General features: G+C 47.2%; 1 protein-coding gene across 1 annotated transcript in view; it reads left to right on the top strand.

The window, feature by feature from the left end:
- The window catches only part of LOC149327843 (uncharacterized), a 42,824-nt gene extending 19,337 nt beyond the window's left edge, over positions 1-23,487 (top strand). The window contains exons 3-9 of the mRNA XM_089564982.1: positions 8,690-8,896; positions 13,393-13,591; positions 16,025-16,258; positions 17,301-17,434; positions 20,101-20,218; positions 20,795-21,076; positions 23,296-23,487. Coding sequence (XP_089421108.1) covers positions 8,690-8,896; positions 13,393-13,591; positions 16,025-16,258; positions 17,301-17,434; positions 20,101-20,218; positions 20,795-21,076; positions 23,296-23,487 — 1,366 coding nt within the window. The remainder of the gene's footprint in view (positions 1-8,689; positions 8,897-13,392; positions 13,592-16,024; positions 16,259-17,300; positions 17,435-20,100; positions 20,219-20,794; positions 21,077-23,295) is intronic.
- Positions 23,488-23,762: the final 275 nt, after the last annotated feature.

Genomic DNA, 23,762 nt, shown 5'->3' with positions numbered 1-23,762 from the left:
TCCCTTCCCGTTACGGCGAGGTTCAGGTGTCCACGGAGATGTGCGAGACAGATACATTTCCTTTCCTCAAAAGCCAATTTACCGACGAGCAAGGCGTAGAGCCGAACGGGCGATGGCGTTCTGTGGACTCCCTGGCAGCGTTGCAAGATGCTCTCGCGTTCCACTCTTAGAGGCGAAGCTTATCCACACATCAGTGACACAAGCAGCTACACCGCACTCAAGGTTTTTGCCTCACAGCACTTTATGTCAACAAAGCGCCCCCCCCCCCCCCTGGATTTTTAACAGCCGGCTACAAATTTCTAACTACAAGCGGGTGCCGTGCCTGTCTGTCTTAGTTAAGAGCTAACTATTAGACTTTACCTAATCATTTTGCTAGTTGACATGAATCTCCTATTTTTTGACGCCCGCTAACACCGGTATTACTATGCTCCAAAAGCTCCTCTTTACCTCGGAAACTGTAATATTTTTAGCATTATTGGTGGTCTTCCCTGAAACACCTAGTATATAAAGTGTTCCGCCTTTTGGGCCTTGTGTTGATGCTGCGAACAAGGGAGAGAATCGGATTTAGGCGCACCGACCGGTTAGACTTCTGTACACTACAATTGAGCGAAGAAAGCTAAGAAACAGGCATCACCGTGCGACAGTGCTTCACGAACAGATTTCGGGAATATTCCTTGCTTGCATGTTAACGTGCCTCTTTCTGACGTTGCAGCTGGCGATGCTGAAGAGGAACTGACGGGAAAAACAGATGCAGCGCAGTACATTTCGCTCCCTCCCAGCAGCCCGCCGTCCAAGCCTGGTACGTTTATACCAAGCCTACAACGTCTATTTTTGCTCGCGGTCCGGCTGTCGCAATCATCGCGAGTTATACTGCTTCATCGTGGTTACGCTGCCACTAGTGACGTCACGCAGGATTACGAGGGATCAGGAAAAGCAGAGTGGTGGAGACGAGGCTAAAAGATTTAAGGTCTGCCCGAGAACCTTGTACTGGCCTTAGAACTGGTGCAGTGTTGATTCTTTCGTATACAACAGCTGTATCTTACCGGTACTCACCTACGAGGCAGAAATATGGAGGCTAACAAAGAGGGTTCTGCTTAAGTTAAGGACAACTCAGCGAGCTATGGAAAGAAAAATGATAGGTGTAACGTTAAGAGATCGGAAGAGGGCGGAGTGGGTGAGGGAACAAACGCGGATTAATGATACCTTAGTTGAAATCAAGAGGAAGAAGTGGGATTGGGGCAGGGCATGTAATGCGAAGGCAAGTTAACCGCTGGTCCCTAAGGGTAACGGAGTGGATTCCAAAAGAAGGCAAGCATAGCAGGGGGCGGCAGAAAATTAAATGGGCGGATGAGATTAAGAAGTTTGCGGGAATACGGTGGCTGTAGCTGGCAATTGGAGAGACATGGGAGAGGCCTTTGCCCTGCAGTGAGAGTAGTCAGGCTGATGATGATGATGATGATGATGATGATTTCGTTGGTGAGGGCTGCTTGAAAAGCAAGATGACAACAATGAAACAAACATCGAGATATTAATACCTCGCTGCTTGCAAGTACAATGCACACAATGCACGATGTGAAAAGTACAAAAGTACAATGATTCACTGTGGTTTCTACTGTTGACCATGAAAGCACACCGAGGCTCCCAAACCCTCAAGGAAATGTAACAGAAGCACGTCTTCCCAAATCACACAGCGCCCGAGAGACCCTTGAAGAATCCTTAGCGGCGGAAATTAATATCGAGTCCTCCACTGCGGTTCCCTTCATAGCTAATTTGTACAACCGGCCAAATCTTTAGCTGGCGTGCGCGACGGCCGCTTTTCTGCGCTCCTGCGCTTAGTGACGAAGCAAACTTAGGGAAAGCTCAACATTAAACACGGGCTTAGTGAGCCTCTGCTTAAATTTGCTATCTTAGCAAGTTTGCAGCGTCATAAGCTACAGGAGCACGGAAAACGCGGCCGCCGCGCACGCCAGCTAAACAGTTGGCCGGCTGTACTTAAAATTGGAGCTTTAAACCTTTCGCGCCATTGCCAAATAGAACTTTTGTACGTTCCACCCTGTCTGCGATTTTCAGGGCTCAGAGTGATATTCCTTATGTTTATTTTGCCTTCACAACAAGCGTTCGTTGTTCAGACTTAGAGAAATAAGGCCAAACCGGATGAGCCGATAAAGCGTGGTGGCATGAAGCGCGGCGGATCGCACGAGGCGTTGAGGGCCGCCAAACCGCGGTCGCTCATCGCGTCCTTCACGTTCTCGGTTTGCAGAACATTTTGTCCTATCGTCCGGAAGTGTCTCGCGACTCTAGGCAATTGCAAAAGGTGTTGCAGGTGCGTACGCGATCGGCACTGAACCTCCGCTGGATGTCCTGCAAACATCCTGATCATCCGCAGGACGTCAAAGAAGTTTCATTGCCCATTAAATTGGGTGACTTTAGGTGACTTAGCGCAAGAACGTTAAGGAGCTGGTGTCGTAAAAAAATCCGGTGTCGTAGACCGTGAGCAAAAAATACTCGAAAAATTCCTACAGAAGCACCCTAGGTGGCAGGTGGGTCACCTAGATGACGTCATCTTGTGACGTCATCACAACCTGCCCATCGGATTGTGAGAAAAGTGCTTACTGTGGGAGGAGGCAGTTAAATTAGTTATTGGTCGCGGAAGGTATCTCAGGAATATCTACCTGGGTGGTCCCAGTAGCCCTACCAGAGGCTGTGTTTGAAACAGCCATTTACCGGAGCAGCGCTGCATAGCTTATCCGCTGCACCACTGCACCAAGAGTGCTATAAGGGCGCCCAAAAGTCTATAAATGTAGAGAATGGCCAGTTCCGCTTATGTGGGCATTAGCTACAACATAAGCAGCAGCAACAGAAAATGCGAACGCATTCAAACGATCTACCGAGGATCACCGAAGAGCTTTGTTTTTCTCCTCCCGATTTACACACATTGGAAAGGAAGCTCTTGGAATGTGGTTGTCTGCAGGTGACTAGTGTGCTGAGCATGTTGTGCCGGAGCGGTTTCCAGCACAGCTAGGGCAAGAACTCTGCACAGTATGCACAGCCGTTATGAACAAGCGGTATATGTACACGCCGTAAAATACCCACAGAAACAAGCGTTCGCACTAGCAGCAGTGGACACGCAAGGCAGAGTGATAGTCTCCGGCACTACTAAAAAAGGCGGTTATAACCCTTGCCATCATTAACACTTACGCTTATATTATACTAAGCGACTCTGAATTCGTCATACGCAGTTATGCGAGGGGCAGAATTCCTCAGGTAGCAATGAACATACTGGGTCAAACAAAAAAACTTAGAACTGTTGAGTTGATATGGGTCCCAGCTCACTCGGGGAACCCTGGTAACGAAGCGGCATACATCAAAGCTCGAGTATTCGTCAGCCGAGCCAGGGACGCGGTAGTTACTGAGAGCTTCTCTAAGGACCTGGAGGCGACTCCAGACGCTATCCTTAATGACTCCTTACTTAATGTTAAGGATAGAATGACCAAACTCATTATCGCTATCCGAACAGCTGCCATCCTTGAACACCGGATTTGGACACTTAAACCAAATTGAAAACCGAATTCTTAGCGCACCTAATTCGCATCTGGCCTAACAACGCAAATCAACCATCATTTAATTTCTTTTAAGAAATGCTGCATAACTCTGTCGTTGGAAATTGTCTGAGCGTGCTAATTTAGGGCAGTTCATTGTTCGCTATGAGAGAAACCCGCAGATTTTCATATCATGGTGAGCAACTGTGTTCTATCAATTCCACGGGTGCATGACGTGGTGCAGACACGTTCTCCTAATCCCTCGTTTTATCACCTCACGTGCCAAGCAGCGGAAGTTCTCATAAGCTCCTCTTCTACGCAATTCTCAAACCTTAGGGCTTTCCTTTAGGGGCACAGATCACAGTCTGGCACTGTTAAGTGCTTAACCGTAAGAAGCAGCGGATACCTGTGCAAAAAATAAAATTACAGAAATCGATATTTACTCTAACGTGTTCAAAGCAATGCGGTCTGCACTCCCTGAGATCAGCACGCTGCCGCTCTCATGCTGGAGGCCTACTAGATGATACTGGCTTGCGTATGCACAAGTGAAAGGGGCCCTAGTTGTAACGAGGAGCAGCGCATCATTCGTCGTGGCAAAAATCTGTAAGCCAATGGTCACAAGACTGCAGTAAGTGCGGGAACGGTGACGCAGTGTCCGCCGCCGCTAGCTGGCTCTGAAGTCAAATGGTGTTGCCCTATAGGCAAGGAGTGCATGCTCTGTAAATACAACCGTGTTCGGCCTGAGAATTTCGGCATCCGCTTTCACACTTGACACTATAAAATGAGAGCCTTCGTAGGCCTAGTTAAGTTTTGAACGCATGAGCACCCCTATTCTTATTTTTATTACTTAGACACCTGTCCACTCCCCTGCCTTACCACAATTGTGGCAAGAAGCTTGCGCACTGGTAGAGAAAAAAACCTACAACGCAGCATGGCGTCCTGGGTGGCCAGTATACACAAGCCAACGCAACAACCATTTATGACTAAATTTTTCGATGGTTCTGCCTTCTCTTGCTGATCATCTCATGACTACAAGAGCTACGTCCGCAAATCAGGCTCGTGGCAGGTATGAGAACACACTTAACCTGTTAGAGACTGCTAGGCGCTGCGCGGACGCCATGTTTGCATTTATTTCCTTTCTCTATTTTTTAGAATAGATGCACGTATGCGCAAAAACCTGCCGCGATGTATTGTCTTTACGGCTGTCTACAAGGAAGGCGCGCTAAAACTGCACCAAAATTATGCTGGTAAGCCGATGTAGTTCAATTGATAGCCTTTTTTTTTTGTTGTTGTTGTTCTGAAAGCAACACTACGCGAGTCGCCGAGCCATTTCGCACAGCTAACGAAAGGCCATACTGCGCATGCGTGAGGAGCAGTGATGTCACATGGCGCACAGCTGGCACTCCGCCGCCATCGCTGCGGGGGTGACTCAGGTGCCGCCGCCGCGCTCGCCAGTTGCGCATGCGCAGTAGCGGCGCACAGCTAGCGTGCCGGGGCCGCTGCCGCGCGCTCTACATCGCCTCTCTCTCTCCTCGTTGCTTTCGCAATCCTCTAGGTTTAACCAGAGCTAAACCACTGCCAATTTTCTGTTTTCTTCATGTAGACTTTCCTCGCACTAGCCTTACGCTGAATGCTAGTCCGCCGCGGTGGCTCTTTGGTTATGGTGCCCGGCTGCTGACTCGAAATACGCGGGTTCGATCCCGGCCGCGGTGGTTGAATTTCGTTAGAGCAGAAATTCTAGAATTCCGTGTACTGTGCGATGTCAGTGGACGTTAAAGAACCCCAGGTGGTCAAAATTTCCGGAGCCCTCTACTACGGCGTCTCTCATAGCCTGAGTCGCTTTGGGACGTTAAACCCCATAAAACCAAACCAAACCAAACCGAATGCTATGCGATGCTAGAAGCTGGTTATGCCACGCTGCATCGAATTGAAAACATGACGGGCTCCTCGATTCGAGGCACGTGATCAGCTATACTCACGTTTTAAATCGATTCAGTTCATTAGGCTTTGCATGTTAAGCTTCTGCCGGTAGCCTCAGTTGTTAAGCAGCGGTGAGCAATTCAAGACTGCTCTTTAAATGAAATAACCGTTCATGTAGCCGAGGGTGAGATGCTTATGCGGATGAGCTTTCTTACAGGGAAGACAACAAAGGTTAAAAAAGAAGGATATTTTTGTGCATTACACGTTTCTGTGCACACGTTTTCGCTATCGACGCCAAATTTGAAAGGGAACCACCGTAACTCAGGTTAAAAACCTTTTGAAGTTAATTCGAAGCATCGCTTGAAAAGGCGGTCCCTCGTTCAGTAGTAGAATGGCCATGAATCTTCTCCGTAGCGCTATGGGAGAGCTTCATATGTTGACCGCGTCTTCCGCGAGGCGGCGCTAAGAGTCTTGTGGGGGTAAAGCCCCTTTATGTGGGGGCAACGACGCGAGCAAGCAGCGAGCGTCTCTACGGCCTCGAGTCTACGGGCGGAATGGGGTGCCGACATTGTGGCAGCAAATTTTCTCTTCTGATTTTGCTTTCGTTCCCAAAACAAGCACAGTGCACATGACGCACAAGCCTGCGATGCCGAATACTTGCTGTGTGACGGGTTGCCGCTCCGGCTGCGGAGCATGCTGCGGAGGCACGCAGGAAAAGGCCTCCCGGTGCTGTCTGCCGAGCGACGCCGAGCAGCGTAAAATATGGAATCGGGCAATATCTCGACAGGAAAGCGGTGGCTTTAGCCTCGACTGCAAGCACGTCCGTGTCTGCGGGAGGCATTTTCCGACACGGATCTGGTCTCACGAGTTTGTGTTCAACTGAGAAGCAGTGTCGCTGCAAGGCGAGAAACAAACTCGGGCCCGGAGCCGTTCCACGGAAATTCGAAGGCCTACCAGCGTACTTGAGCATAAATATGTGACGATGTCTCATTTCAAACAGCTGTACTCTCCAGGAGAATGTGCTGGTGGCTTTTGGTACGAAAGATCACGGAGTCAAACCCAACCAAGAACATTGTGGCGTGCCTGACTTTGAGGGTGCAGAAATAAAATTAAATATCCGCGACTGGGTTTCGAACCCCCGCCGGCGCGAACTGTCCAGCTTTGCTAGTCACTGCACGAGAGCACTATGCTATCGCAGCAGCCTCGTGATGATGATGATGATGTCCTCAGGCATAATGGCACATACCCACGGCGGGGGATTGGCCAGGGTGCACAGCCTCGTGTTGAACTGCAACACAATCTCGCGCTGCGTACATTGCATACCGTCGTCTTCATCGACTTCCACCTGCGGAACGAACACATTAGATCAGCTTAACCGCGATCAGAGCTTGGGTAATATCGTCGCCAGACATGCCGACGACCCGGCAGAGGAAAACCATGCGCTAAACAGGCTAAACACATGCGTTCACACATCTGCTCGGTTTAACAACGATTAACTACATTAAACCCCTGCCGCTTTTTTTTGTACAAGTTGCTCCGTAATTACTATCATTGCTCATTTTCGGTTTATTGCGGGGCCGCGCTCACAGCTTGTCTCTAATTTTGGTAGCGTAAAACCAGCACATGAGCGATGAACAAAACATTTCAAAATTTCCTTGCACTCGCCAGCGCCTCCGTAGTCACAACGTGACGGAGTGTGCATAAATGCCTTATATAGCAAGAGTCTTCAGCAGCTGGCTTTGCCACTTCCGAAAGTGTCAGCAAAAAAAAAAAACGTTTGAGATAGCATCATCAAAATGCCGGAGCAATCGTCATGAGATCGCTTTTGTAGCGCCCACTCCGGTTCTTAAAATGCCACCATAACATCTTCTTCTGAGATTGCAGTATTCATCACAAGCTAAACACCAGCCGTAAGCAGTCTTATGCACCTAGATCAAAGCGAGGACTCGGCCGAGACAGGCCCAACCCGGAAATATAGATACGTTACTGAGCGCTAAGCTAGATCTTCCAGAGTGACACTGCAGGCAAGTTGCGGTGAAAATGAATGCGCAGGCTGGACCCATGTACAAAAATCGCTTTTTTTTTTATCAAAAGCAACGAGAGAAAGTAAGCGCGTTAGTTGTTGGCCAGAAAACAGCCGCTAACAAGGTTTACTATAGCGGCCGCCGTCGATCGCATAGGGTTTTTAGTGTCTCGATGCTGCCGCCAAGCTTTCAGGTGCTAACCAGCAAAGTAGCGTCCATCCTAAGCCCAAATACCTCCCAAATACTGACCTCAGCTACGCTTCCTGCAGATGTCAGGGACTTCGGCTGGCTGCGAGGCTGGCGGGTCCTGCCCACAAGAGACCGCCTTGCGGCGTGGGGCGTGGCGCCCTCCGCCCGATGCCCGCAGTGCGGTCTGCTTGAAACTTTGCAGCACGCAATGTTTGAGTGTGTTATTTCGCGCATCTTTTGGACATTAGTGTCACGCATGTTTTTAACCCGCCTCGAAGCGCGCACTAGTTCACGCGAACTGTTCACAAATGTGCTCTTGTGTGTCGGCATGTTCGTTTTGTGGCGGCAGCGTGGAGTGGCATCCTTAAATGGGCGTCCGCAAAGAACAATGTTCCCAATGTTGCAGCGCCTGCGCACGCGCCTCTTTGAACAAGCATGCATGGACGCTCTGTCAATGAGCGAGGCTGAGTTCTTGCGCAAATGGTCGACATACTTTATCGTCCTGCGCGGCGGTCGAGTATCGGCATTTTTACTGCATTACTGACGTGCTCAGTGCTGCGTCACTGAGCATGTGCTTGACTGATCAGAGCATTAAGTTCATCTGTTTTGTTTTGTATTTTCTATGTTAAAACAGAAAAAATAAACTTCTCTTTCTAAGCCCAAATACCGATCCCGAGAAAGCACAAATACCAAGCTAATTGAGACCGTTGGCCGGAAAACAGCCGCTGCGAACAGGGCTCTCGCAGCCATTTGTGCCCCCTCGCCGACAGCCGCGCCACTAGCGGCGCGCACTGTCTCTATATGGAACTTTGGCCGGAGTTTCGTGACCAGGTAGTAGAGAAAGGGACCCCTGGGCGTCGCCCCGTTACTCGATGGACTTCTTTGCGCAACGCTAGATCCCTGGAATCGGCAGCGGAAGCGGTTTGCAACAGTCCATAGAAGAAGCGTTTCGACATTCCCCTTGCCTTATGAAAACGCTTTGTGTCAACCTTGGCCTGCTTTGCATGGAACGTGCAGAGGACAAGACCACCCGCATGCCGAGACCGGTGACATCAGACGCGACGACAACGATGCCGCCCAGTACTATAATGAAGACGATAACGACCACGACTACGACAACCTCGACAACTACAACGACGACCACGACGACTACGACAACCACGACGACTACCACGACGACCACTACGACAACGACGACAACGACGACGACAACGACGCGCACACGTGAGTACTTCAGGGTTAAGAAAGATCGCTGGGGATAAAATAGGAAGTTCTTCCGTTTGAGACCAGATGGCGCCACAGGTGCGCTTGGAACACGGCATCATTACTTGCCTCTTAAGTCGCCGGCGTATGCCTCTACGCAGCAGTGGAAATGTGGAAAGAGAAAATACATGCTCTGTTGTGGATTGCAAGAATTGCGACAAACAGTTAAGGGGGCGGGATGCGATCGTTTGCGAGCTTCACGGAACCACAAGGACGTACTGCCCCTAGCTGTTCGCGCGCGTTGGACGTGCACCCTTCCCGAACGGGCGAACGCAACACACGTTCGCCAGCGCAGACAGCGAATATAGAAGGAAAGGACTCGATCTTGGAAAATTTGCGAGGGTAAGTGCTCAACATAGCCGCATGAACAAGCTGTCCCGCCACCGAAACGTCACAAAAAAAAAAACGATTGTGCAGTGCATAGCCGTGCGAGCGGACAACGCTTACCGTCAGTGCGCATATTACACACCATCTTGGTGCTACTGTTGAACTGCGCTCCAAGCAGCGCGGTTTTTGTGGGCCAAAATCGGAATAAAGCATTTGTGTTACGGCTTCTGTGCTCTGCGGTTGCCCCTTCCTCGCGGTCCATGCGAGACAGTCACTAGAAGTGACTCCGGCTGATTACTTACAACCAACGAGACCACGAGCATTTTCATGTCCGCATATCGGGCATGGAACGTACTACAATTTTATACTATGTGAGGCTGACCTAATTATGAACTTCTTGTAGTGAACGCTCTGCCATGTGCGCGTTATAACAATTATATCGCGGAATCCTTGTAAACGATTGCGTGCAAACTTGTGAAGGCTGCTTGATGCATGGTACTGCTTACATGATCGGGCAACATTTGTTTGTTTGTGAATTTTTGTCGCCTTCCTTTGTTTAGCAAACCAAGATAAAATATTTTAGGCTTCCTAAGCACCTTTAGCAAGTTGTAAACAAATGAGTACGATGTGCATGTGAGCGTTTTAGAGCAGTCTCCGCATGCATGTACACAATACGACAACGACCTGCGCAGCCGCAGGGTCATTACACCTTGCTGTTTTAGATAATAACAATAAAAATATTAAGCAAAGCCTTCAGCGGCATTCAGGCGATCCACCCGTTGCATCGAACAGGCGGAGAGCTCAGCGGCTCTTCGCGACATGAAGCCCGATCACGTTTTCACGCCTAAAGTGATCAAATGAGGGTTTTCACATGTCCTTCGAAGCTTCGGACTAACCACAGTGTCGTCTTCCCACTTCTTTACAACCGTATCAGCCGAAACACTGCCTGTCTGAACCGAAACATCAGACGCAGCAGCCGTCGCGACGAGGCGCGCGCCGAGCGGTCAGGAGGCGAGTAATGGCGGCGTGATCACGTGATCAAAGATGGCAGCCCCCATGATACGCCGCTGTAAAGCGTCTATACAGTCATTGCACTGAAAATAGAGAAAAAAAAATGAAGTTAGCGCTCTATATTTCATATTAAAATCATGACAATCTGGTGAGAAATGAAGATTTCAAGAAAATGCAATCTCTGCTTGACGCTCAAAAAAGTTTGATTTCTAACGAGCCGGCACAGGTCGCGCGCACATCACAATGGGTTGTTTCGACTGCCACAAAAGCGGTTTTTCGATCCGCATGAATTTTCCCTTGCGCATGCTGGCTACCACACTAACTGCACTACATTTTCCTGTGTAGTGCGCGTGACTTGTGTGGCCTCCTAGTGGCAGTTCATGACTTGAGTAACCCTTGATGTTCGGCTGGTTGGTCTTCCATGATCTCTGATGAGACAGCGCAAAAGGACAACGGACAAGTGGAAGAAGGACAACTTGGACGGAAGCGCTCTAGCTTTTGTCTACGTCGTCCTTGTTCTATACGTGTCTGTTGCCTTTTCGGGCTGGTTCATCAAAGCTCGTTACTGCTGGTCTGTCGTTTGTGGAATGTTCGCTACACTTATTCCGCTACCCATGCTGTGGTTTTGTGTTTTTGCGGTCGTCAACCTTCTCACTGTAACTCAAACGAGCATTAGAGAACAATTGGACAGGCGTCTGAAAAAAAAATCCCTTTCATCTTCTAAGAGGAAGTGCTATGTGTATAACTTGCATGCAGAGATAAATATCGGGCTTTCTATTAAAACACTCTAACGGCTCCCGCCCGCACCCTTTTGAGGCTCCCTTTTACGGTATGTGTTTTGAAAAGTGTCTGAAAGTTTCTGAAAATATCGTCGCATTTTGAGGTAATAGGTTTAGAGCCAGACAGTATAGTCACCGAGCCATTTGCAAAAGCGTCAGCAATACTACTTGCGTCATCGAGTGGTTTTATTCCAGAACAGAAAGTAAGGCGGCGCTCACTGTGACCAGTGGTAACTCCGCTGCATATGAAGTCTCAAAGCTCTTTGCGCCAACTGTTGCAAACTCGCTTTCTGCGACTGTGAAATGCCGACGCCTTCCTCGCGTGGGGCTCGATCTGTAGGGCTAGCCGCGATGGGAGGCTGCAAATATTGGGAGGATAGAACGGTTCTCCCCGAGAATTTTCTTCTACCCAGTTCTCTTCCCATCTAACCCAGAGTATAGAGGCCTGCAGTTCACCGCTTTTGTACAGTTATTTTCAATATTTTGAAGGAATCTTCACTAATTACAGTTAGAACCACCGCGGACAGACGCGTGTCTGTAGGTTTCGTCCACCGAGCGTGCATCCGGGAACGCTGCGGTGTCCGCATTAGCACGCAGGATTAGGCACGCCGTTGGTTAGGCAGGCAATGCACGGCTTACCACAACAGCCTGCTTGATGGAGTTCAAGATAATCAATCTCGTGGGCTGTGCTTAATCACGCGTTCCAGAATGGCATTACGGATTGATACCGGGTGCAAGCACTGTCCTTTGACGATCTAGAGCATTTTAATGAAAATAAACAAACGAATGATGAAAATGAAATTACCCGGGACTCTTTCATGTATCAGTGCACATTCTGCTCCTATCACTTAAGGTTAGAGCTGTCGTCAGGACCCATGCTAATATTCCTACATGAGGTCTAACCCCCGCACTCGAACAGTTATCAGCTGGAGTCAGTGCCAATATTCCTTTAGTTCTGATGTTAAATGTTTTGTGGCATTTCTGTTCAGAAGAAGTAACGTTGGTTTAAGGGACTCACCAGCTGTACAGAATAGTCTCGAGCGCTGGTCTTCAGCTGTCAAATTTGCCTCAAGTGCAAGTCGTTGATACCCCTTCTATAATGCCTCATGGATGCTGTAGGTACTTGTAATAAGTACATAAATAAATAATCTGAAAAGCGTATCATGACTAATGTTTTAATGACACGTCGCCCAACTGCAAGCGTTCCCGCTCGGCCACTACGATGTCATTACGTAACGTGACTTTAGTGCAAAGAAATTAGCTCCTTCGCATCCAAGGTACATTGCTTGAAATGAATGGAGTGCTGTATTATTTATAGACTTAGCCCTAGGATTCATATATCTATTCCAGGCTATTTGAGGTACCTGCCATGAAATCATTCTTTTGCTTATATATTGGGTTTCACAACCATTTCACTGCATGTATACACGTTGAGAAAGAATAAGCGATCAATCACAGTCTGATCATTCATGCATGCCCGAACCTCTAGGTAGTGCTGGCATCTCCCCCAAGTGGCCTCGTCAGGCAATGTATGCCTTTTGCCACGTCACCCTGGACAACCACTTCGTTGTTTGAAATGAATTCTGAATGAATGAATGAATGAATGAATGAATGAATGAATGAATGAATGAATGAATGAATGAATGAATGAATGAATGAATGAATGGTTTAGAAGACCTTCTTGTTGGGAAAGTTGGTGCATTGCTTTGAAGGAACCAAGTTGCGCTATAAAAACGACAGCGACAGGAAAAAGCCAAGGCAAAAAAAAGCAAAAAAAAAACTATTTTCTGCGCACCTGTAGTTGACCAGAAGTTGATTGGCTGTACCCCCCCTCTCTCATTCCCCTTGTTCTTTTGCTGTGATTCTGACTATATAAGGCACTTTCACACAAATAAACTCAGTTTGCGCTCTGTCTGTCTCCTTGGCTTTTTCCTGTGGCTATCTTTTTATAGCGCAACTTGGTTCCTTCAAATGAATGAATGAATGAATGAATGAATGAATGAATGAATGAATGAATGAATGAATGAATGAATGAATGAATGAATGAATGAATGAATGAATGAATGAAAGAATGAATGAATGAATGTTTCATATTAAGTTGTTCCCGAGTGCCCTTCTATTTACATTCTTCGCCGTTATCTGTGCTCGCTTTTTCACTTGTTCTGTTCACTTTTTCACTGTTATAAGTTCGCCTCGGCGCACTTATATATACGCTGAAGAGACTGGGCTTCAGATACCACACCGTCTAGAGAATACTGGAGTCAGGTTACTTTCTTTTTTCGACTATCAAGGCGCTCACTGAGTGCTCCCTTTTGCCCCACAGTCGTTTGCTGACCCCAGCTTGGGGCCTCGGTTGCTCATTGCAGCTTCCACCGGCTACGGGTACCTGGTCTGCACGGTTGGCCGCGCTGCACACGACGCGGCCATGTACCCCGTCAAGGAGGCCCTGTGCGACATCATTGTGTTCACGCACGTCGAAATGGTGAACTCGACGCTCACCTCGAGCACAGAAGATGTGCAATTCAAAACCTTCCTCAAGGTATCGTATCGGAACATTACCTTCCGTTAACGCCACTGTAACGCTTGCCAGCAATAACTGACATTGAATGGTTTCGGAGAAACTATTGATGCATATCTGCGCAGCGGGTGGCGCATACGAATTCTAGGACTAAAACTGCCCTAAAACTCCACCTGTGAAGACCATCATGTTGGTGTCGAAGCACTTTCGTAGCCTATTATGACCAGTCTACGGGATTAAGACGCTGTGTAGGACGTATAAAAACTTAACTTAAAATTTACAAATTAACCCTATCTTCACCATTTCTGCTTATTCGCCTCATGAAATGGGTACTTCCTGATTCACGCAAAAGATCCCGAAAGTGCTATCAAGTGTCCACATAAGGAGACTGAAATTTTTACAGCATGTCGGAATCTTCGGTGCGCACCACCTGACGTTGCTTTAGTGCATGGCGTACAGATAATAGGTGGGTCCTTTAGGCAGGATTCCCCGCTCCACATAATTACCGCGGGTTGTGCAGGCGTACACGTGAATTCAGTTTTACTTCTATTAAGTCTACTAGAAGAGACAGTGCAACGTGAGGGACAGACTGCGGATGGGTCGCTTGTCCGCGCCAGTCGACGCTGCGTCGCCCAGTCTTGAACGCACTTCTGTGCCTTGCAGATCTCGTCTGCTAACACAACTGGTAACTGCTGTCGCGCCAAGTGCCTGAAACATAAAAGACGAAATACCTCTTTTAGGCTGCGTATCGAGTGTACTGAAAGTTATTTAGGTGACTATCTATGCTCGATCACTCGAACGCCATACTGAAGCAGCGTTTCTGGTGGCGCTGCAGTCGAGCTCTATTTTAAGGCGAAAGCCTTTAATGGCTCATACTGTCGCCCGTTAGCAGAGGGTGTCACACGCACTTAACTGGGGAACTAAAAAGGATAAAAGAAAACCAGTGACTTCTTCAGATAGAGGAGGAAAAAAATGAACCTAGAAGACAAGTTTGATGACTGTAGATTAATTAGTTAATTAATTATACGCAAGAACGTCGAAATTGCGCCGAAATAACGCGGACGTCGATATAGCCACGAGAGCGGTGTGACATCAGATCCACTGGAAGTCGTCAGTGAAAATTATCACAGAATGGTCGGAAAAACATCGGATTGTGTCAAATTAGGTGGGAAAATGTGTAATTAAGCGTAATTAACACTTAAGATCCCCGAAAGATGCACAATTTGGGTATAGATATAGCCACGGGAACGGTGTGACGTCACATCCACCAGAAGTCATCACGGCAATGAGTCCTCGGCTTTCGCCTCTCAACACTTTAGTTGCCAAAGTGCCTTCGCCATTTTTTCAAGCCGGCCACCATTGGCGACTGGCGGAATAGAGCATTTTCTCCTTAGTTCGTTCTGGGATGGAATAAGGCAAGCCACTGAACATGCTGACAAATGTGAAGAACATTAGAAGTCGGATCAGCATCTCTTACTTTCATAATGATGTATAAATAGTATAAACCGCAGTAAAAATGCAACCAACGACTTACGGCATCGAGTGGAGGCGTACAATGGCGAGCAGTTTGCTTAGATTTACCTAAGAAAAACTGCTCAAATGCGTCTGTGGCAATAACACGGTCACAAATAATCCTTGTGAAGAGCGCCTATGAAATCAAAGTTTCTTTTTATCTTCAGTTAAGTAAAAACATTTTTGATAGCTTTTTGAACTCATAGCAGAAACGGAACCCAAACTTTACGATTTAAAATCATATCTTTTTTTCGTGTCATTGAGTAGTATATTATAAATGCCACGTGCGTACTGCCACTCCTATTTTACAGTCAAATGAAGTAACTAGTGCACATGATTTCCCTCCAAACTTTGTGGAGAGTTTCCGTAGGCATTTTGCATGCATGCATACGTATTTCTTTTTGCAGATAGATTTTTCTGCTATTTAGTGAAATTTTATTCTAGCATTCCTCTTTATAAAATGCAAAAGCGTTCTAGCTGCTGAATTCATGCGAGGACAGTGCCATCTCAGGAGGTCAATCACCTCCCTTTTTGTTTCCTTGTGGCCTGTGTCTCTATTATGCGGTGTAAAGAAATAATAGGCAAATGAAGCATAGCTATCTCGGAACGCCAGCCTTCATGAACGTTAAAAGTACCTCCTACCACCGAAGTTTGAGATTCGTGACCTCTAATGGAAAGTATTTAATCAATGATATAAACTTATACAAGTATTCGAAACTGTCTCCATCAATATAAGACGGCATTTTTTTCGTCTTCATAAATGGTAGTACTATTTTTTAATCATACCGTAATATTCCTTTTAGTCTGAACTAATCGTAGCTTAGTCTCTTCGATTTCGCAAATAATTCGTATCTCAAATGTCACGTTATCTTCCGTAGCTCACGTTTATCTGTAGCCGCCGAGTGGTCGTACATTTCAAAAACGGCACCGCGTCATTCCCAGGTTGCCACAATGCGAGATAAGTCCGTGCCTACAGCGTTCGGTGTCAGCTTCTCGCCTAACCGACTGTACATGGACCTGGCGGCCTCGGCGGATGGAAAACAACTGGCCGACAACTATGTGCTGGGAGCGAAACAGATCTTCCCCAATGCCTCGCTCTCGGTGCTGGGTGTCATGGGGCTCGAACGGAAAGTGGCCGACTTCAAGAGTGATCCCAAGCTATCCGCCGTGTTCAAGGCAAGTTACCATGATCAGTTTTCAAAATTGTGATGTTGACATTGGCTGTGTTCAGCGTCAGGTAGCAACGTCTACCAAAAAGTTGGTTAACGAAGGTAAACTTACTCAACTTCGATTTCTTAGCTTCAACGACCGGACGTGCAAAAGGCAAAGTTGTCAGAGACAGTGTTACGATGTTACAAATGTGGCTTAATTGAGAGAAATTCTTTTTCTCGACGGGCATTCCATCTTTTCTGACCCGCCTGAAAAACAACTGAGAATTTTGTGGCGTAATGTGCAATCATGCCATAAAACAGTATAAGCACCACACACAGAAATCGTTGAACACAGTTTAAAATATTATAGAAGCTTCGAATGACGAAGGGGAAACACTAAAGGCTGGAGTTTACACCGTTATAACAGTGTCACACGACGGCCCTTTCAATACCTATGTTGTTCATTTTGAAATAATTCCCGTGAAACAAATAGCATACTAGTGAGAGAATAGACATATGCTCCATTGGTTTCGAAACCGCCCGAGTAGCACCGGCAATCGGCTCAATATTGCAAACGGATGGTATCACTCTCGGTTGGTGACCTGCGGGCACTCTTAAATGTATGTGCTGATGTTATAGATTTAAGAGACTGCCCGCAGCTCAGTTTCTTCAGACGAAGGCTGGTCCCTGGAAGGAACGTCACCAAAGTAGTGTCACCAAAGTAGTGTTTCTTCACCACGTATGTTTTCTTCTTCGCGTGTTTGTATATATATATATATATATATATATATATATATATATAATGAATGGTAATGCTGAAAGGTAATATATATATATATGAAAGGTAACCTGGGCAGGTGAGCAGCAGCCTGCCACAAAACCGGCTACAGTCAAACAGATAAACAAATACACTGTGGCTAAATGCGGGGAATGGGTACTATAAGTTACTAAAGAAAACAAGATGCTGTCCTGCGTTCTTCGTCCCTGCGTGTATATGCTCATGTTGTCATCTTGTTAAAAGCTGCTGCTTGGAGCCACAAGTAACACTCTGCTGCTGTTCTGCGCAGAACTTGGCGACATACGTGGGGACACTCACAGGGTCGCAGCTCTTCTTGGGCCTCCGGCTTCTGGACAGCGGCAGGGAGCTCGCCTCCAAGGAACAGCTGGCAAAGCATGTCCTTCGGGCCGTCAAGGACATGAAGCAAGTGGCTGCTATAGCAGAGCCCTCATATAGCCGCGATCAGTGTTGCTCGAGATCGCAGATGAGCGATTCGCTCTAGGCCTATTTTTTGACTGTAACATATTCCACAGTCGCAATGGAACAAAGTTAAACAGCATTGCGGTTCACAAACCATATACGTGGTTTCAATTCGCGCTTGCTCAGGCCGCTTTGAAACGCATGCCTGTGGTTCTTGGCTTGACGGGCTTCAAAATTAAAGGGTCACTGCGGACAATTGAATCGAATATTTGCTCTAAGTAAAAATAGATTCTGTGCCGTTTCTTGGCACTGCTAATGTTCGTTCGCAAGATATAAAGGCATATTTTCCCTCTTTTCGACTCAGAATGGCGAAATGGAGAACTAAAATGACTCGGACCATCGTTTTGAAATGGATGACGGTGAGACCTAGCCTCAGGGATCTGCGTTTCAGCGCTTTTTTGACGCATCGCAGTTTGCTTGCGGAAATGGCTGATGAAGGTGATGCCTGCATTTAGCATTTTCACGGACTGATGGCGAAGTGGCCAGTGGCGCGTCACGCAGTGCATGAGCTAGGCCCGCAGCCATGAAATTGTGCCATCGACATTTGTCGTGTTTGGCATTCTTCGGCTTGCCTTCATGTAACAAAATTTTGACCTTTTCTAGCTTATAGAAGCTCCATTTTTAGTGAAATTAGCCCATTTTCCATTAGAACTGTGCCGCTATTTGTTTGCTGTCTTTTCTTCTGTGCCAATATAATACGGTTTTCTTCAAGTACGGTGTAATAATTGTTTGCAGTCCAATGTATTTAATATTGTTTACTTTTGTTCTTTCCACTTTGTACCATCTTTTGTCTGCTAAATATTGTAACCCCTCTGCTCACACAATGTTCCAAGTGTGGAACCTGTGAGGTATTTGTATAAATAAATAAACCACCCTCAACCACTCCCCCACCCCAACCTCCATGAAGCACCTTAGTTCTGCCGCAAGGTATCGGCCTACTAAATGCAGAAATAAAGACGTTAAAAAAAAAATAAGTCTATCACTAAAGAAGAAACCTCGATTTTTCCTTAAACGGCCCTCTAGCGTGCACGAAAAATTTCGCCAGAGGAGTCCGTATAGGCAGTACAAGCGACATCCATGTGTAAGAGTATGGTTTCAGTGTCAGTGTCGACGTTATCTCGGGCAGGTAAAGTACAAAGCATGCAGGCTGTCAGGTTTTGATCGAGAGGCTGAAATACGACAATGCTCGCGCTCTCACATTTTTAGGTGAAAGGAGGAGCCGGGAACCACTAATCACGGTAGTTCTGCAACCGCTTCTTCCTTAAACGTGGACTGATTGAAAAGTTTCAAGACCAATTTGCCTATTTATTTAAGAAGGGCGGACTATGTGGTTGCCTTGTGATTTTTACCTTTCATAAAACTGTAAAATGGTTACTCTGTGCTGTGTGACGGGATAAATACGGCGAAAGCTGTCGCCGTACTGCTGTCTGTCTAGAGCTGATTGCTAATATCTACAATAACGTCTAAAACCTGCAGACTTTGTCGCAACTTCGGTCGGGGACATGATCACTTGGGTGGCGCTGATCACATGATGACATGCGACCGATACGTGATGGACCACGTGACCATAAATCTTAGTGGCTTTGGTGACCGGTCAAGTGAGCGGACACGAAGGCGTCAACATCCGCCGGAGAGGGTTACATATAACAGCTCTCGCTGTAAAAAAAATATCAATGCGTTCTAATCCTTAGAGCATTGTAATTGTTCGCCGCCATTTTTCTTTACGGGCAGCCCATTGGAAATAATGCCCCGGGGTTCTTCACTTCATCGTTTGAAAGAAACCTCTTTTTGAAGTTTTTTTTTTCTTTTTTTCAAATGGGAGCAGCCTCAGGTCACGTGCCGTAGCTCTTGATGAGGTTTTCGTCGGCCCGAGCACCCTTCCTACCTCGTGCTGCCGATACCACAGCAAAGACATGTGGGCGGGCATCGACCTTCATTTATTGTTACGTCTGCTCTTACGTGGGATTCCATGGCGACCATATTGCACACAAATTAGACATCTTACATACCTAAGTTCAAACCGCCAATTGCTTTCGTAGAACATTTTAAGCGAAGCCGATCGGATGCGGATCGTCATTCAAGCTATTATTTTCCACCCGCTCCACTGTAATGGCTGCGCTGACGTTCGTCACCATAAGGATGGATCGTCGATATGTACGCATATGGCAGTGTCTTCACCATATTATTACGTGAGGGAAAATTCGATGATTGGACCATGGGCTCGAGGGGGAGTGCCTGCTATAGGCCGCAAGCCAATAAATCATGTCGCAGACTGTCAAGTCGTAAGCCGCCACGTATCGATGACCTTGCCTTAAAATACTGGTATGCGGTCACCGTCTATCCCAAAGCCTGTAACAAATTCGCTCGTTCCGTGTACTTTAAAACAGCTGTCTTCTATGTCCACTATGCGAAAGCGTATGAGTTGCTTCCACTCGCAGTGAGTAAACGAAAAAGGCCGCCGCGGTGCCAGCACAGGTCCGGTACATCGATGTGCAATCTTTAAGCATAACATCACAGCTTTGCTGCTTCAGGAACCCGCTTAGTACGCGGCATACGCGAGTGTCCTTGCCCACATTTAGCGAGCGGTTCGTTGTGCCTTTCATGCCCAGAATCAGCCTCCTCATACTCGTGACCCACAACGTGGAAGATTTTGGCAAATCATGCACTTCCCTGCCGGTCAGCTCGTGGTCGCCCACGACCTACAAAGATGCGACAAAGCCCGCACTGGTAAGTCGGACCGCAGTCTTCCGGATTGGTTGTAGACAGGGGAGAAGACCTGAAACTACCGACTGACAGGACCTCTGCAGTTCAGTAAATTCCTTGGAAATTTTAGAACGAGATCTCTACTACTAGGGGTACAACTTCAGATTTCTACGAGGATAAAACGATGATCATCCATGCCTCACAAGGTCGGACGAAACTTAACTGCGTCGAGGTATGGCTCAAGCTATGGTAGTATGACCACGTGATTATATGTCTATGACCTTTGGGTATATGACCTTCAGCTTTGACCTTGACCTTGACATTTGATTTGAGACAGAGGAGACCGTGCTTAACTGAGATTTCGTTCATATGACTATAGGTTCAAGCCACTTTGAACTCAAGTCACTTTTAGTCTCCTCTCGCTTCTAGAACTGCTTCTCCCCGCTTAAAGCTGACTGAGAGAAAGCAACAACTGGAGTAATTTATGCCCGTATAGGTTCATATAGGTGCCACACTTGCTTTTTCTCTTCAGGTAGCGCCTGGACAGCTCGCTTAGCTCATGTCACTCCTTAACGGGGCGGTTTGATGCGCATGATGCAGGAGCAGATATTCAAGTTCCTGGAGTTCGGCCTGCAGGGCGAGAAAAAGGTCGAAGTGGCGCTGTCTTCCACGCTGGCCCTCGTGACGTACAGGATGAATAAGAAGGTGACGAGTCCGGTGAAGTTCGGCGAGCCCTGCGTGGGGCGCTACGCCCTGCCCTTCTCCGCCTACTGCCTGCAGAAGCCGCCCAGCGAGCAGGAGCACGGCGACAGCCTGACCGCGCTGGGCTTCGGCGACGCCTTGCTCTTCACCTACGAGACGGCGGCGACGGTGGACAAAAAGGCGAGTGCAGTATTAGCGCACTTGTCACATGAGCCACCGTCCTTTGTCACACTACCCGACTCTCGTGACTCCTGCTGAGAAATCCTTTAAGAAAGCCTCGAAATGAAGTGAGGGTTTCCTGTGGATCACCGGCTTCGGTTCCTGTACTAAATGCTCGTGATGGCATAAAACAGCATTTTCTGTCGGTACGCACCCTACCGACGGAAGAACCTACTGAAGAGCCTAAGAAGCTAGTATGAATACAGGTCATGCCTGCATCGTGTTCATTCCAGCTTCGGCTCGCAATAAGCCGACCCGCATCTGGTGTAATATGACACGTACCTTCAGCGTGCCTGACCGAAAAACAAAGAAAATCCATGGTAGCTCCATCAAAAGAGCGCCGGGATGTAAACGGATCACATACAGCTGACCTTGATATCCCATCTTGTACACCCCCCCCCCCACCCCCCCCCAGGATTAAGAAAACAACCTTGAAGGGCTGGCGTACGGCACTAACCGAACAAGCTTGCTGCCCCATGTAACTTGTAAACTTCTACAAGGCTCAAAGCGCTAAGTGTGGCAATAAATATAGACAACGATTTACATAATGCAAGGGAGCACATTTATTAAATCTCATTGTCTGCTATCAAACCGCATGTAAGGATACACCGGAAGATGCATTAATTGCAAGCTGATCGGTCGTGCTAATTCCCTGAAATCGACTGCAGTCGTTACGTGATTACTGTCCTCTCCACCCCTCCCCCTCCCCTTCCCTTATTGCGCGCGTAACATCTGGAAAGCCTTCGCAAACAGAAAGTGCAAGCTTTTTTTTTAAGATCAGATTTTATTGGGTAGATATTGGTTACATAAATTCAGTATACAGGCGAGGGTCCCAAAGTCAAGTGACTGTCACGGGACCTCCGGGAGATTAACACTAACTTGAATAAAAAACAAGCAGCAAGTTTACTTGAGAACGCCGGCCGTTACCTTTTTTGCGGAGGAGATCGCTTTTCTCGGCGTCCAGTCTTTGGACATGGGCCTTGTCGCTACCCGTTAGCTGCTTTATGATGTTGTTTATCTTTAAAGAGCGTCAGCTCCTATTCATCACGTTTCTCGATTTATTGGCGTCTGCTACCACCTCCCTTCGGCGTGAAATTTTTTAAGTCCGGGGAATTCAAGATTGCGGCCCCCATAGTAAATCGATATAGCAAGCCAACTGGTGATTTATTGGGGACGTCACTGCTTTTGTGACGTCATAATTAACTAGTCACATGCCCATGCTTAATTGCTTTTAACTCAGTAATTAATGAGGCATCATAAAAATAATTACATATTTGGAATCCCCTATATGGCTAGAACAGGTTGGGCACCAAAATTTACTAATGAAGTTAATATTTAGTTGTGGTTATGCTTATATTTAATTGTTTATAATTAACTAACCCATAACGTCATGATCTAACTAATTGACATTCGCAAAGGGCTCGATGAGGAGGACATGTTGGACACCAATATTATCTTATTAGGTTCATATTTTTTTTATCGTTAGGCTTATCATGGTGGCAATGTCGTCAGCACTCGGCAGCTCACTATTTCATACCTCATGGCGACCGGGTATCTTGAGGTAAGGAAAAAGGGCCCTCCAAAGAGCCGAAAACTTTCTCTCTTCAAATTGGTAAAAAAATATCCGACCTCAAGGCGGCAGGCGCCCGCTCGCCGAAAGGCATGCAAAAGTAGCCTAATCAGGTGGCAGTACATCACATGGACAATAGATGGCGCTACCGAACAGCTAACGCTCTTTACTTCAACGTCTTCCAGATGGTGGCGGCATTTTTTTTTTTTTATTGTCGCTTGTGCGAACACCGTTCTGATTTTTCTTTCTAATGTTTCTGTTGGTATCCAATTCGGTTTTTATTTTACTTTTGTAGACATTCGCGTTACATAGCTATATTTGTCGCCTCTTCAACAGGTCCGCCATGCTTTTTTGCGCACGTCCTTTTTTCTTTGTTTTGTTCTCGTGCGGTTCCTGAAACAAGCCGCGGGATGATGACGCTCTTGAAGTGTGCCGCCTTTGTCGTGCAATCCTTCGCTCTATATATTTCAAGCATCATCGGCCGCCATTTGAGCGTTTGGCACCTTAACGCTCACAAATCATAATCCGGAAATTTATGAGCATGTGATAACTGCAACAGACAATGCGTGGCTCTCTGTTTACTCCCCCGCTTCCCTCATTACGGCTGCAGATGCGTCGCTTCGTGATGCCCCTGGACGACAAGGTGTTCAGGCGTGTGGGCTGGGCCTTCTTCGACCTCGCCTTCGAAGTCTACAACGACAGCTTCTGCCAAGTCAAGGGCGCATTCCCCCACACGTTCCCGCGGCTGGTGGCCGCACAGAAGGTCCTACGGGAAAACAGGAACCGGAAGTTTATTGTTTGAAAAAATGATGGAAAGATGGCAGCACTTGCTAATGTGACGGCATGAATGAGTGAAACGTGTTTTAATAAATGAACAACGATGTCGATGAAGCAGGATATTTCTTTAAAGCTCAAGTAAGGACAGGAGCCGTGCGTATAAGATCTGGGTTTGGTTTGGTTTATGGGGTTTAACGTCCCAAAACGACTAAGGCTATGAGGGACGCCGTAGTGGAGGGCTCCGGAAATTTCGACCACCTGGGGTTCTTTAACGTGCACTGACATCGCACAGTACATGGG

Source organism: Amblyomma mixtum, chromosome 10 (assembly GCF_055824585.1).
Source record: "Amblyomma mixtum isolate Tamu chromosome 10, ASM5582458v1, whole genome shotgun sequence".
Classification (NCBI taxonomy): domain Eukaryota; kingdom Metazoa; phylum Arthropoda; class Arachnida; order Ixodida; family Ixodidae; genus Amblyomma; species Amblyomma mixtum.
This window is presented reverse-complemented; position numbering and strand designations above follow the sequence as displayed.